Source organism: Uranotaenia lowii, chromosome 2 (assembly GCF_029784155.1).
Source record: "Uranotaenia lowii strain MFRU-FL chromosome 2, ASM2978415v1, whole genome shotgun sequence".
NCBI classification, from domain to species: domain Eukaryota; kingdom Metazoa; phylum Arthropoda; class Insecta; order Diptera; family Culicidae; genus Uranotaenia; species Uranotaenia lowii.
Genome location: NC_073692.1, coordinates 83,853,391 through 83,870,384, shown reverse-complemented (window position 1 = coordinate 83,870,384; position 16,994 = coordinate 83,853,391). Strand labels below are relative to the sequence as shown.

The 16,994-nt window shown below is 32.8% G+C and overlaps 1 protein-coding gene across 1 annotated transcript; it reads left to right on the top strand.

Moving 5' to 3' along the window:
• The first annotated feature begins 3,509 nt into the window (after nt 1-3,509).
• Nucleotides 3,510-12,731, top strand: LOC129747542 (endocuticle structural glycoprotein ABD-4-like). Its single transcript, XM_055741816.1, has 3 exons — nt 3,510-3,671; nt 11,597-11,718; nt 12,191-12,731. Exons 1-3 carry the CDS (start codon nt 3,663-3,665, stop codon nt 12,459-12,461), a joined length of 402 nt encoding a protein of 133 aa, XP_055597791.1. The 5' UTR covers nt 3,510-3,662; the 3' UTR covers nt 12,462-12,731.
• The last annotated feature ends 4,263 nt before the right edge of the window (nt 12,732-16,994 follow it).

Genomic DNA, 16,994 nt, shown 5'->3' with positions numbered 1-16,994 from the left:
TCTTCGATATAAGGCCGGAACAAATTTCAAATCCTTCTTTTGTCACTCGGAGTTGGAACGTCGCAAGGGGGGGGGGGGGGGACATTAAAAAATAATGCGAAAAACAAATAAATTGGAATAAATTGCACGAAAGCTTGTATGCAACAAAATTACATACAATATCATTGCACAAAACCTATAAATCAAGTAATTTCTTATTGAATAATTCAATAAAATCAAGAATACAAAAGGTGAAAAAACTTCCACCTTCCAAAATTTGTATTTTGGTCTTTTAATCTTTCGGATATTTTAATTTTTTTTGTCTAAATTTACGTCAAATACTTGAAACTTTATTTATTCCCCCCTTCGGGTTTTTGGAAATTTCGGAGGGGGGGGGGGGTGACAAAAGAAGAAATTGATATTTGTTCCAGCCTAAGTATAAACATGTGAATTCAAAAAAAATCAAGTTCTTGGATTTATATACAAGTGAATCGTTTTGAAATGTTTAATATTTATACAAACAAATTACAAGCTTCATTACCCCTTCCTCACATTCCATCATTTTGTAAAGGACATTTCATAGTACAACGAACAAATAACAAGTATTATTAATCAAAAAACATTCTGGATTAACTTAGTGCTACCTGTTTTGAAAAGTAATGAAAAACTTTTTTCAAAATCATCCATTCAAAAAGTATTAACGAAACTAAAAGAAAATTTAGATACACCCTGTAGCAGGATCGTTTCACAAACAAACACCGAACGGCCGACCGGTAAGAAGCAAGTTCGATTTGATGCGCCTAAAAAAAGCCGTTTCAAATCTGGAGCTCGTGGATTTCGGTTGTGTAAACCATTATGAGTATCTTTTTAATGATGGGCATGTTTTGTTACAAGGCTGATGGCTAGTAGTTGATAAAACAATAATTCAAAAACTAAAAATAAATAATAAGCCGGAACGGTTTCATTGTTATGGTAATGTAAATTCACAATGTCATTTTTTTCGTTTCGGGAATTTACATTACGTCATAAGTCATTTAAATTTAGTAGAAATAACTTGTTCCATTTATTTGCAGGTTATAACATGTAATTATTTAATACTGTGTATGTTTAGATGAAAATATAATGTATCAATTGTTTAATTTTTAATGTATGTAATGTAATGTATTGTAATGTAATGTAATGTAATGTAATGTAATGTAATGTAATGTAATGTAATGTAATGTAATGTAATGTAATGTAATGTAATGTAATGTAATGTAATGTAATGTAATGTAATGTAATGTAATGTAATGTAATGTAATGTAATGTAATGTAATGTAATGTAATGTAATGTAATGTAATGTAATGTAATGTAATGTAATGTAATGTAATGTAATGTAATGTTATGTAATGTAATGTAATGTAATGTAATGTAATGTAATGTAATGTAATGTAATGTAATGTAATGTAATGTAATGTAATGTAATGTAATGTAATGTAATGTAATGTAATGTAATGTAATGTAATGTAATGTAATGTAATGTAAGGTAATGTAATGTAATGTAATGTAATGTAATGTAATGTAATGTAAGGTAATGTAATGTAATGTAATGTAATGTAATGTAATGTAATGTAATGTAATGTAATGTAATGTAATGTAATGTAATGTAATGTAATGTAATGTAATGTAATGTAATGTAATGTAATGTAATGTAATGTAATGTAATGTAATGTAATGTAATGTAATGTAATGTAATGTATTGTAATGTAATGTAATGTAATGTTATGTAATGTAATGTAATGTAATGTAATGTAATGTAATGTAATGTATTGTAATGTAATGTAATGTAATGTAATGTAATGTAATGTAATGTAATGTAATGTAATGTAATGTAATGTAATGTAATGTAATGTAATGTAAGGTAATGTAATGTAATGTAATGTAATGTAAGGTAATGTAATGTAATGTAATGTAATGTAATGTAATGTAATGTAATGTAATGTATTGTAATGTAATGTAATGTAATGTAATGTAATGTAATGTAATGTAATGTAATGTAATGTAATGTAATGTAATGTAATGTAATGTAATGTAATGTAATGTAATGTAATGTTATGTTATGTAAGGTAGTGTAATGTAATGTAATTTCTGGGATTTTACTCAAATATGCCCGAATATTGGTCGGTTTTTGGGTTGAAAATTTCGAAATCAGTTGCCCGGATTTTTCCAGTTTTTTGCTTCAAAAGCCTGGAAGTGCCTGGCTCGGATTCATCTGGGAAAGAAATTGCCCCAACTGTCGAAGAATTCACTGAAAGTCATTCTGAGTATTTAACAATTTGTTTCTAATATCAGCAAGGTGGATCAAACATCCTAAAATTGAACCCTAATCCACTCAACGATACACGTGCTTAGCCTTAAACTTTAGCAGTAAAAAAATCTATAACTATTCCATCAATGATGCAATTCGCTCGCTGCCTTAACATTGTTCCGTTGCCGGTAAATTGGCGTTTGCATATTCTAACCATTTCCCTTTCTCGTCAATCCATTTGACATTTCCAGCCTCTTGAAGTTCATTGGGTACGAAGTAAGTATCTGCTGCGTTTATCGGAACGCATCTTACGGGTAGGTACTCAATGAAGCTGATTTACACCCATCATCATCATACGAGTGAGCCGGAAAGTGCACATCTGCATATTGGGTCTGTTCTCTAGAACTGATTCATGAATACTTCTACTTCCATTCGGTTGAAATCGAAAGCGATTCCGCTGGATCGATCCTCGTCGAGGGGATCAAAAACCATTCACTTATGGGGTGAAATATGGTATTCGCTTCAGAACTTAAGCAGTTAATGAAGTGCACCAGGCAGATGTATCGAAATGGCAACTGATGACTAGTGGGCACATTTTTTTATATCAGCTTCCATCAACGCTGACGATGGAGTTGGGGGCTCAAAGGACGTTGCTAATGCGTTTGGGTAATTTCAACGAAAAAATTACTTTTCTCTTGACCAAATTAACTCATCAAACAGAAGTGAATCACACGTTTTGAAAAGAACTAGGAGTAGAAGTATTAATAGTTACACGTTTCTAAGAACTATGTCATATTTACTCAAAGTAGACGAGATTTAGTATGCGAAAATAGGCATGGCATTTTACGCATTCCATATTTTTATTTTGGTTGTCAAACTTCATATCACGGATTATGGGATGGATTCAACATTGTTAGTTTAAGTCAATTTCTGCTATACTAAGAAAGACAAGTTAGAGATACGGGATAATTTAAACTTTTGCGACGATACGTTGGGTTCAAAAAAAAAATACATCCAATACAATACATCCACAACAGTTATGCAGAAACCGAGATAGAACTTGCGGATTATACTTTTTTTTCTTCCCCACTGGAAACATTCTAAGATGCGTGTAACCGCGAAGAAAAAGTTGTTTGGCGAAGAGAGAGCTTCGGGGTATGCATCTCACTTATAATGACTTTTAAGCTTGCATATAAATACAGTAGCGCAAGTTCTAGGGGCTCATTAGTAAATACGGGCCACTATCAGTCGGCATTCGAAGTGCATCCAAGTGCAGCTGCGTTCTGTTGTCGTTGGTCGTGTGTAAAGTGTGAAAAACTTCACTAGAAATTTGGCGGAAGTTTTTCAAGCTGTAACAGTTGGTAGTCAGATTTACAGAAACGCCCTCCCGTCGCCATGAAAATAGTAAGATATCGTATCATATTAAACAAAATAGTGTTAATCGTTTGTGAGAAAGATGTTTTTGTGTGTCAAGTATTTGGGCGTGAAACCATTTTATGAGAATAAGAAGTGTGCCATGAAACAAAACTTAACTTAATGAAAGATACCTCTTGAAACTTTACGTGAACCTGATAAAAATACAAATATTTTTCATCCAAAAAAAAGATGAATGATTTAAAAATAAAATAATCCTTCCTCTAAAGCAAGGCCGTGTGAACGAGCGAAGGGTTTTAAGGGTAGGGGCCCCCCTCCCGAGGGAAAATAAAGTTTTAACACTACTTGAATTATACTTCTTCAATTTCTACAAATCTATGAAAAGAAATCAAAACTAGAAAATTGGAATGAAAATTTGAAATATAACAACTAAAAGGGTCCCCGTGAAGTTTTTCTCTTACATAAGTTAAAGGGGCTCTCTAGAGTAAGCAGTGAAGGAGTTTTTCCGCATTTTGTGAACTGAGAATTTCCAAATTTTCAACCCAAAATCGGAACAAAAATAATGCAATCGGAATTTAAAAAAAAAATCAAAAAAAAAATTAAGAAGAATGCCAGGCAAACACCTCTATTTTTATTTTATTTTTTCATCGAACTATGTCAGTCAGGTTTTCTGTACAGAACAGGTAAAATAAAGAAGCACATCTCCTCATTTTCATTACATACAAACGTCTTACACAATAATAATGTCAATTATTACATTAACTTTCCAAGTAATGGTGACTGCATTAAAATAGTAGCTAATTTCGCCAAAACTGGCTCACAGTGCTAAGAGAAAACAGAGAAGCTTTATGATAAGCAATTCGGAATTTTAGCCTAGCCGTATCCGGGTTAATAACGGGTTTTATTATTACCTATAACTTTTCAATCATTATTATTGAAATTTCCGTTGGTTCATATATTCTAAACCATGGGTGGCCAAACTGTGATCTTCGGGTCACATTTGGCCCGCGAACGCAAATTTGTGGCCCGCGAAGCTTTGATCAATTTCAATGTTATGAAAGGAAAACAATAATAGAGCAACGCCATAATATTTGTAAACTCCTTATTATTTGGAAATAAAAAAAAGATTCTTCAAACATTTTTTTCAAATTTTAGCTCTGTTAAAGAGAATGGGCAATTTGGTTTTCGGATTTACATGGATGAGCTGAGCAATATACGGTTCGAAAGAGACAAGAAAAGTAAAAAAAAAACTACCATGGGAGGAAAAAGTTAAAAAGGGTGATACGGTCAAAATTTGGTCAAGGGAAAACGCGTGTAAATCGGCTAAATCGTTTATTTAAAAAATCAAATTAAATTTCTGTTTCAAGTTTAATTAGTATTAAATTCAGGAAAAATATTCAGTTAAGCTTCCGCTTTTTACAAATCAGAATTGCCGGGCCTTACGCTTAACCCCTGCCATCAGATTTTGTACAGCCACCTTGTCCACCTTCTTCGCCGCAGAAAGCCAGTTGCCTTGAACTGCTGCTCGTCCTTAGCAGTTTTTTTGGTCTTCTTTAGGCTCCGCTTGACAATAGCCCAGTATTTCTTAATTGGGCGGAGCTCTGGCGTGTTGGGAGGGTTCATGTCCTTGGGAACCACCTGCACGTTGTTGGCGGCGTACCACTCCATGACCTTTTACCCTAATGGCAAGATGCCAAATCCGGCCAAAACTGCACGGAACAACCGTGTTTCTTCAGGAAAGGCAGCAGACGTTTATTCAAACACACTTTCACGTAATTGGGCTTGTGATATAGCTCAGTTGGCAAGTCTGTTGTCTCCTGAGCCGATGTCCGCGAGTTCGAGCCCAAGAGCAAAAATCGAACACAGTTGTACCGGATAAGTTTTTCAATAACGATCCGCCAACTGTAACGTTGATAAAGTCGCGAATGCCATAAAGATGGTAAAACGACTATAATCGAAACAAAAAAAAACTTTCACGTAAATTTCTTGGTTGACAGTCCCGGAAGCTATGAAAATGCTGCTTTTCAAGCCACAGGTACAGATGGCATGCCAAACCAGATGTTTCTTCGCGAACTTTGAAAGTTTCATGTGCTTGAAAATATCTACTACCTTTCCCCTTCCTTTTGCCGTATAAAACTCCTGTCCCGCAAGCTGCTTGTAGTCGGCTTTGACGTAGGTTTCCCACAGTCAAACTTCGTCAGCATCGTCGTGTACAGCCTCCGAGATCGCGCTTTGGCCGTCGTATTTTGTTTATCATCGCGATTTGGAGTCACTACCTTCTTGTAAGTCGATAGTCCGGATCGTTTTTTGGCTCGATGCACGGTTGTAGACGATACACCTAGCTTATTTGCGGCATCTCGGAGAGAGAGGTTAGGGTTTCGCTTGAAACTACCGGCAACTCTCTTTGTCGTCTCAGCGGCTTCTGGTTTTCAATTTCCCCCGATCCAGACTTCCTGGATGTCGACAAACGTTCCCCAAACACTTTAATTACCTTTGTAACGGTTGATTTGGCAACTTTTAGCGATTTTGCCAACTTTGCGTGCGAGTAGCTCAGATTTTCGCGATGCGCGAACAAAATTTTGATACGCTGCTCTTCTTCCTTGGACAGCATTTTGACAACTGAAGAGTGAATTCCAAAATCAAAATAGGAGCAACATTCTACACACACACACCATCAAAATGAGGGGTGTTCAGTTTTTTTAAATGAAAAATTGAAAGAAATACGTCAAGTTGATTTTGACCAAATTTTGACCGTATCACCCTTTAGGTTGTTTTTGTATCACTTTGAAGAAAAAAGTTACAAAAATGTTCAACTAGCGTTTTTGCCACTCTATTCTTCGAAATAACTTTTTCTTGCCTAGTAAAGATCTTTCACATCGTTTATTCCTCATCGTTGTACCTCCGAAAACCAAATTGCCCATTCTGGCCAATCCTAGTCAGTTTTGTACTGATTTTATACTAAAAACAACTTCTTTGTTTCATAACTTTTTCTTTCACGGTAAATTTGTTTGGCTCCATAGTGATTTTCTCTCGTCTCAGCAAGATCTTTGGAACTGGGTATTGCACACCATTTCAAAAATTATTCGTAATTCCGGTCTCAGTAAAAAGTCGCATTGGTCTTAAAAATCCGGGGGAACTATACAACGTTTAAATTTAATTAAACCGGACATCACTAAAATGATAAATACGCAGAGTTGATATAATAGAATAGAATGATTATTTATATAATTCGATTCATAGAATAGATTAGTTTTTAACATACTTAATTACAACTCCATTTGTGAAATGGTTGTGATGCCCAGTAAAACCTTTGAAAAACAAAGTTTTCTTAGTCGAAAAAATTACATCATCTTACAACTTACAACTTTTGTTCTACGATAAACTTTACAGATGAGGAAAAATTTTGATTTTTTTTTGCAAAATTTCATAATCATAGGGGTTAAGACACTTGAAACAATGCTTCTTCGGTTGTAGTTTTTACGCAATTAAACCTCTTTTCCTTTATTTTGAAACATTTTAAAAACTGACTCATGGCTATATTGTATTTGGTTTTTGTAAAAATTGTACCACTTAAACGAAAAGAAAATATTCTACATACATATATTTCAATTTCTCGTCTTTCTTCCAAAATCCGCCTTTAGACGGGGTATATGTTGAATTTTTTCTACCTTACTTTGGATATTTTATTTCTCTAAATATTAATACAGAATGATTGTAACTCTTCAACATAACTGCCAATCACTTGTTTAAGATTGAAAAACTTATCAAGAACCAAGGATTTGTTAAGCTACCAAAATAATAATTTTTTAGAAAAAAATGTTTATTTTCTGTTTTCTCATGTTTTAACTGTACTGTTTGTGACCTGTTTGTTAAAAATTTATATGAATTGTTCGATTATTTGGAAACATTTAGAGCATAACATGATTGGCTTTGTGCTTATGTCGATTTTAGTAGATCCCGTTAAAAGTCGGGGTAAGGTTTTGCAAGGTTCAATAAAAAATAGCCTCAGGTTGGTCTGGAAGAGTTTGAATAGAAAGAAGTACCCAGCATTTTAAAAACATGATTTATTGGTGATTTATTTTTTTTTTGGAAACATCTTTTTAATAGACTGAAGCAAATACCTAGCCAACAAGAACACGAATTACTGTTGAACACTTGGAAAACTCTTAAAGTGTAACAAAGCAACAACATCAGTCAATTTTTTTATGTGTATTTTTTTCTAAATTAATATTGCATTACTGATTAAATACACCATCAAACTAATTTGAATAACGCAACTGAACAAATTTCTACCAAAAATAGTTCATTGAGAGCTGGAAGATGTTTATGATAGCCTAAAATTAAAAAAATGTAAGATTACAAAATCTTTGGCAAGTAAAGCAATTTTCCAAAAAAAATAACCCCATTGCTATTTTTGATATAGTGCAATAAAAGTTATTTTTGCATCTCCGCACTAAAATGATTGTTTTTTGTTCCGAAGATTGGTTTTGAAAAGGTCTGCTTTTTCTTCCAAGAAAAAAAAACAATCAAAGAGTAGTACTCTATCGAAAAGTTGCACTCTAGAAAAAACTACAATCTTTTTCATCAGGATGAAAAACTTGATTTGGAAGGATATTTTTTCGATTTTATCAGGATAAAAAAATTTCACCGTAAATATGGCGAAACCGTCAATTTGGCGATAAAAAAATTAAAGTGGAAAAAAGTATTTTTATTGTCTCTAATCAATAATTTATAATGTTTTCAGTAGTGGTAACGTTTTGTATCAATGAATTTTGATCATAAATGAGATTTAATTATCAAAGATTACTAAACACAAAGGTTCGATTTCAGTTCAAATTATTGTTTTCAATAGCAATTTTAAGATGTTTTCTTGAAATAAAACCATGTAGAATATCAATTTGATAGTCTACATCTAATTAAAGTGAATTATTTTGTTTTAATGGAAATTTCTCAGTCGTTATCTATTATGTCGATTTTGAAAAAGAGTTCAAAGAAAAATACATCAAATTACTTTTGCAAACTTCAAATTTGAATATTTTAATCTTCACACCTTCGATTAACTACAAAGTTTATTTATTCGAGAATTTTTTTTAAATTTGCTCAACTTAGACTTTTAAAGTGTGTTTCTCGAAATTTGTTTTATGAGCAGATAATCGTTTGTTTTTCATATGCAGAAAAACAAAAATCTTAGTCCTTTTCACATATTTTAAGGCAAAGCTAGCAGAATTTCATTTTGGTCTTAAAAAATTATCCATCAGACAATACTAAAGGCTGTCCAATAAGGATTGCGCCCGCCACCCTTTCAAATAAACAAATTAACCGAAGGAACCTTACACTTATCTCTTTTCAAAAATGCTTCAATTCACCCACATATTTATATGATTCGCCGCAGCCCGTGGCGTAGAGGATAGCCTTCAAGTCTTCTAAGCCAACGGGTATGAGATCGAATCCCGATCTTTCATACATAGTACACTTTCTGTGGGTTGGTGGTTTTAGCATTTGTAAGATGCTAGCCATCATATCCTCGAAAGATGTACGCTTAGAGTTAAGAAAAGGGAATCTGTTCGAGGAAACATCAAGTTTCATTTAGATCGTATATGTGTTTGTGTTCGTTTAAAAATAAAAACCAAAAAAAAATTTTAGAGCGGTAAACCAAGCAAAAATAACAACACTATTATTAGCGTGACGTTAAAATACTTAACTCGATTACAACAAGTGATTTTACAAATCCAAATGACGATTTTAAACACTATGCAGCTAAAATAAGCCGTTCACTGGCATTTTCATATTATCGAACACCTTTTTTTCTGACCATTTATATGATATTTTGGCTCAAACGGTGCAATACATGATTGAAAAAATTAAAAAGAATTATTTGTACACATTAGTTGATTATTCATTTTTGAGTTCATTAAAATAAACAGCTTCTCGTATTCAATGGAAACTTTTGAAAATACATCCTAAAACTTTCAAAATTTTTAGCTAGATTTGTATAATTTGTACCCTTCTGTATCACAATACAAAACTGATTTTCATCGATGATTTATATCTTCAAATTTCTTAAAAACTGGGAGCTTACATAACTTATTTGATTTGAAGATAAATCATTATCGAACAAACAACTTTATTTAAAAAGCACTCATTTTCTTGAAAAAGAAAAACTTATTCTATGCTCAAATCAAATATGCTAAATCTATCAATCTCTTGAGAAAATTCCAAGATTTTTACCATTAATGGAAATAAGTCAAATTTTCAAAAGTAACAGTAATAGATTAACATTTTGTGGTTCGAATCTAGAAAACTCTATCCAAATTTGACTCTTGAAAAAACTTAAATGTAAAAGAGGATAAACCATACACCACAAAAATATGAAATTCTCTGCAATTTTTCTTATGAGAAGATAACATGTTCCTATATCAGCAAAAAAAAATTATTAAAATTCAATACCATAATCGAAATCTTGGGGATGATTTAAAAAAATAATAAAAACCAGTTTTTTGTCATGCAATTAAACTTGAAAAATAAACTAAAATTTCATTATGCAATAGCGATTTTCAGTGTTATTGTGTATACAATACTTTGGTTAAAAATTTAAAATTGTGAAATTAAACTAATAAATTATAAGTCTGCGATCTCTTGCAATCTGAATTCCTCAACTAAACAATTATATTGATAATTTTATCTTGATTGTAAATAGAGACGTACCGAATATTCGGCCAGCCGAATATCTGACTCCGAATATCGCCCAAAATCCATTAGGCCGAATATACGGATCACCGAATAGTTGAGCTAAGTATTCGCCTGAATAAGCCGAAAAGACCGAATATTTATTTTTGAAATTTAAACAAGATCATAATTGCTTTACTGTAGCTTTATACTTTCATTATTATTTATTCCAAATTTTATTGGTATGTCCAGGCTTGCCCATAAATCCGATAAAGCATTCGAGATAATTCAAATCTCTCCGGGATCCCAGATATTGATCAAAACTTACTGGTTATTGCTCGGTTTTTATTATTATAATTATTTGCAAAATCAAATAAAACACTCAAATTTCTCAATAAAAATTTTTATGTTATGTGTTTAAAAACCCTTAAACAATTCAAAATAGACATACATTTTTGTTCAATCGTTATATACAATTATAACACTACTGCTGAAAATTTTTAAAATTCAAGTTACATTATTTCACTTTTTTCTCGTATTTTTTTTACCTAAATTTGTTCAGATTCGCCCTTTCTTTAATTTTTTTTAATGGTCCTGAAGTGCCCGACTGTTTGGTATGCCTAACGTTAAAGATAATCGTTCTTTTAAACAACTATTTTTTTTAAGATATATTGTTTGGCGAATATTCGGCCGAATATTCATTTGGTCAAATAGTTTGAAAGATCAATATTCGGTACATCTCTGAAAAACATTTACTAGTTGAATCTGAATCTTAATTTTGAATAATAATTCTGAATCTAAATTCTGAACTTGAAATCAAAATTTAAGTTATTTTCTCTGTTTCTGAGTCTCCACCCGAATTCTGAAATGTACGGAAAAAGATATTTCAATTGAAGGCTGAATTTTGATTCTATATGTCTGATCAAAGCCCCACGAAAGTTAAATATTACCAATTTTGCGACATGATTAAAGAATTGATTCTGTATTGCAATTTTTTGTTTTTTTCTATACTTCTATTACAATTTTTATTTTCGGTTGAAATTGAAAAGAGAGATCCAGAATTAAAAATTCAAACATCAATTTTACTTTTGAACTTTGAATTCTGATCTATAGATTGTATGTAAAGCTGGAAACATTATTATAATCACTGTATTATAATAAATTCTACGTGCCAATTAGGTTCATCATAATTTCTCGGACATAAGCTTATCATTTTTATCCATTTGTGTTACTTTATGTTCAGGTTCTGAAAGTTTTACAAATTTATAACCATCGGGTTCACATTTCAGGAACTTCTTCTTCTGACGGTTCTCGTCGCGACGGCCCTCGCAGCACCGCAACGGACAGAGGCGGAGGCCGAAATCATATCGCAAGATAACAACATCGAACCGGATGGCAATTATCAGTACAGGTAGGTAAACACGATCGACGAATGAACAAAACAGCGGTTTTTTTTTCAACATGTTTGTGATAGGCTCAATTCTATCGATTCATTTGGTATGCTAATTCAATAAATCACACACGAAAAAAGTGCCAATTGCCCAAAGCAAACTTATCTTTGTCAATCTTTCTCATTATCATGTGCATCGAATGAATCTCAAAATTGCTTTCATGTAGGTACCCATAACGAATTCATTCATACTTTGGGGATTCTGTTGAATGGGCCGGTCTATTGTAATGAACCAAACTTGCGGCTCATTGCGCAATTTTTCTCTCTTGACCGACTAAAGCTGCTGGCAGAGGGTGGAATAATTGGAAGGCAATTAGCGTTCTCTTCGGGCTGCTGGATGCTGCGCCAGCTGATGCTTCCAAGAGGTTATCTGATGGCACCAAATGAAGATAATGTTTTTATTTGTTTGTTTTTTCTTTCCTGCCGCTTTCAGCTACGAAACGGCCAACGGAATTCGGGGCCAGGAACAGGGAACGCTGAAGCAGTCGTCGAGCCCCGATACCAGTGACGTCATTATTGCGTCGGGCTCCTACTCTTACACTTCGCCGGAAGGTGTGGTCATAAACTTGAACTATGCCGCCGACGATGAGAACGGTTTCCAAGCACAAGGTGAGCATTTGCCGACTCCCCCGCCAATTCCACCGCAGATCCAGCGAGCGTTGGACTATCTGGCCCAGTTTGCAGCGAACAATCGGCGACGCTAGAATCGGTTGAACTAACTGCGCTGTCATAGGACGTCTCTCTATAGGCCATAGGAAAATACTCAGCTTAATTTTTTGTTGTTGTTTGATTTTTATTTTTATTGTTTGAATGTGTGTTTTTGTGTTTGATTTTGTAGCAATTTTAAAAAGCAAATCGAGGTATTACCATCAAATGAAGACCTTTGAAAAAGTTTTTCGTGTTCAATAATTTTTGTAAAATTGTAAAGAATGTAAAATCTTAGAAACTCCCTTGCCGACTATCTACTTGTGTTCAAAAGCGTTAATAAAATCGCATAGTGAAAATAAAAATCAGAGTCTGATTTCAAATAGGAAGATGACAAATTGCTGTGTAAATAAATAAAGAACGTTGACGTAGAGGAGAGGATAGCTAAATGCGCATACTAAGGAGAATATTTATTTTATCCAACTTTCCAATAGAGTGGTGTTTGGAAACTATATGGCATAAGCAGACATCTTTTGTCTAAGCTCAAAGCCATTTTTATGTTAAAATCTCTTACAGTTTTTGAGAAAATGATTAAACAACTATTTAATTTATAAAATTTTATTAATTTGATAAATTGAATTTCAATTTAATTAACAATTAAAGTAGTCAAAATAGCTGATTTTCAAAACCGAACGGGCTAAATGTGCTAATTTATATTTGGGGCTATATTTCACTGCTTTTAGGCATATGCCAAAACTGATTTTTTCCAAATTTTAGATATTAGGGTAAATGATCTTAAGCGGAACTAGTCGAAATCTGATCTTGAGCGGAACCATTTACTTTTCCTAAGATCTAGGCAATGGTTATTTATTAATCTTATCGAGATGTTTAAAAAACACTTTTTTAAGATCTTACAATACAATCTTTGACATTTTTGCTAAAATTTATTAAATGAAATAATGTTAATCAAAGCTTTAAAAACATACGCTTTTCTGCTGCAATTTTCACCAATCTGTGCCGACTTTGAACGTCAATTTATGTAACCCTTGGCCGCTATAAACTGATTCTCAATGATTAAAATGGTAGAAACATTCTTTAAAAAGCATTATTCGGGTTTTTGTAACAAGTTTTCCATTAAAATATCAATTAATCGCTTAGTTTTTAAAAGTAAAATATGATCTTGAGCGGAACCATCTTTGATCTTGAGCGGAACTACTAGCTTCCGAAATATACCACAAGGTGCGCTGCCTTATGCCTTATGTCTCACACGCAGGTTTTACCCCTGAATGTAAGCAACACCCTACAAGTACAAGTACAGGAAATGTTTTTCGATTCTTTCTTTCAGAAGGACGACGGTCAGGTGGAGGAAGGCTTTCATACATATTTTTTGGTATAATTCGAAAGCTAATGAAGCTAATAAAGTAAAATCAATATTCCAGAATAAGAATCAATCTTCGTTGCCATTACTATTCGATCTCCAAGAAGCAGCTTTCGTTTAAAGAGGCTGTTCTTGATGTTGAAATTCCAATTGAAAACGATGTACCAATAAACAAAAATTAAAATTATTTTCAACACTAATTCCTTCAGTTCTAAAATGTGATGCAAAGCACATCTGGTTAGCTATTTTATAATACTTAACGATTCAATTGGTGGCCTGGCATTGAAAACCTATCCGATTCCCTACTGTTTGATGTTTAGACTTGAGCTGGAACTCATTGCAATCGGTTTGAGAAATAAGTGTTTGATCTATTGAGCTAAATGCTATCCATATTTTTTAAATATGAATTTATTTTATCGTGATTCATAAGAAACTGGAATGTATAATAAACTTTGTTCTATGAATAAGTTGTTTCGAGCAAGAATGCTGAAATCAAAGAAAAATCTGAAATTTCACAGAATTTTGAGCAAATTTTTATCACAGAATCTGGGCCACTAAACACAGAAATTTGAAATATTCACAGATTTCAGAGAATTTTTGAATTTTGAATAGATTTCCAAAATTATTAAGATTTCTTACTTTGAATTAGAAAATTTTGATAAGCATTTCAATATTAACTTAGTTTTCCCAACTAAAATATAAAAAAAGAAGAAATTTATCAAAAATTTTCTATGAAATTAAAGGAATTAGCATCACCGAAATCCATCACTGAGTTTTGAGATAAAAGTACAAAAAATCAGAATTTTTTTCTTAAAACACTTCGATTTAGAGCAATGTACAGTTTTATTTTCAAAATCTTTAATTTAAGGCATCTTCTTTTGTACAACTGACTTTGTCATAACCTTCAAAAGTTGTTCGGGGCAATATGACCCTAAACACGCACATTCAAATATTCACTCAAATACACTAACGAACCTAATTTTTGAGATAAAATAACTAAAATTTGAGTCTAGAGAATCTATTCTTTCAAAATAAGATGCAGTGAATCAAAGTGATTTTTTTTTTGAAGTAAGAAATAAATTTGAATAGATATTTTGAGAACAACTTTGGAAGGCTAAGGTTTTGTTATTTACGCAAACCATCAATTTTTTAACTTTAAAATCTTTGAAGATGAAATTTAATTGAAGTTTTCACAGTTACACAAAGATTTGGATTGATAGCTATTAAAGATGTTGACAGTACAAAATGGTTCCGCTCAAGATCATATTTTAGTTCCGCTCAGGATCAGCATGGTTCCGCTCAAGATCTGAATTCTTTCTTCAGTAAAACAGCTCTAGAGTGATCAGGGTTTACTCTAAAATATTCTATAAATCATCATTAGAAAGCAGAAACCAAGATCTATCCGCTGAACTAAAAAAAAATCGTTCGGATATAACCCCTATCCATACCGCTTGATTAACTGTTCCGAGTTGCGTCGAATTGAGCCAATTAGTTCCGCTCAAGATCATTTACCCTACATGTTTTATTTCATAAATTTTCACTGTAAAGTTTTTATATAAGCGATAGTTGTATCAATAGAAAAAATAAAAACTAGTATATGGTTGGCCTATTTTTTCATAAAAGAGGCATTTTACCTGTCTGATATAGGCTTTTAAATTTAAACCCCTTCTTTTAATCAAATATCATATCATTTATAACTTTGCTGAAAGTTTCAATTTTTTGAATAACTGATTTACAATTGATTTTGAAAAAAAAACAATCCGGTAGTGAATTTGAAAAGGGCGAATGCGCCAAATATAAACAAAAAGTGTCATTAGCTGAGACAAAAAGAACGTTTGGAGATTTACATTTTAAAAGTAAAAGTAATCTGAATGATATTTGGTTTTCAAGAAATTGAGAAAACAAAATAGTATTTTTGCTGGGAGTTTATGGAGCTGTCAAAGTTTGAACGCATTTTTCTTGAAATACTGATGTTGGCGCATTCGCCGTATTCGAAATTCGATACCTAATTATCTATCATTTTTATTTTTATATTCGGTCAAAAGCTAAGTACTCTAAAGCTGGGCTGATTAAATACCTAGTTATGATGATTTATCAGTCATTGAACACTTCCTCCTGAGTGGTAAATGTTCAAAATAGAAAGTAAACTGGACTTTCACAAATCTTGGTAGTCTGATATAACTTATAGCCACTAACAATCCACTAACCATAAATAAAGCAAATTCAAATTTACAAAATGTGACATCTCTTGAATCTTTGCCTTGATTTTTGTAAATATAAACAACTAACCCTTATTCACATGTGATTGTTCAAAAGGCCTAATGAAAAAAGGGTTCGTCGCTTAGAAGCAGAAGAACTCTAGTTGAAGTCTTTTGTTAGGTTCGAACTTTATCTCGTTTGTCGCCAAGACAGCCCGTAGTCTGATCGCACTTTTTTTTATTTTTTTTTCGTATTTGATGCTACAAATTTTCAATATTAGATATAAATAATATCTAGTCTATCCCATCATATAAAAAATGGGGTTCGCTTCCTTATTTGTATCCAAGGGTCCAAGGCACAGAGAGCACGAAGCGAACTGCGAAGCGGATTTCCAATTCACGCGAAAACCCGCTGCTCTTTGAAATACGTTGAAAAAACATCGACCGGCCACAGTGTAAGCGATTTTTCGCTTGAAGAACCGGATGGGTCGTGTGAATTCATTCAGTTCATCCGTATATACACAGAAAATATTCTCTCAGATATTTTTCATCGCAAATAACACGTAATTTTGCAAAAAATAGTTTTTCAGAAGTTTGTTTATTAATTTATCATCGCCGTTCCTCTTATGGTTATGAAAAATGTGCGGTTTTTTTTAACGTGGTTTTCGCAAAAAAAAACACGGTATCACTCTTTTTCAATGAAAACAAATTGGAACTGACAATAGTATAAAGGGGCTAAACGTATAGGAGTTGAAATTCCATCGCCATCTTGAAATCCAAGATGGTGACTTCCACTCAACTTTAAAATGCTGAAAAGCACATGAAATCCCCACAATATGGGTGTTGGATGCAAGGGCCTCATAAGTGGGATTCGAATTCTGCTGCGCAACGCCATCTTGAAATCCATGATGACGGCGTCCGTTTAACTCAAAATGCAGTAAAAAACTGAAAATCGTATGAACCATTCACAATATTGAGTGAAAGGGCTCAAAAAGTAGATGAAAATTGACTGACAA

Coding starts and splice junctions, on each gene's coding strand:
- LOC129747542 (XM_055741816.1), top strand. Junction 11,719..12,190: donor GATGGCAATTATCAGTACAG/GTAGGTAAACAC, acceptor TGCCGCTTTCAG/CTACGAAACGGCCAACGGAA.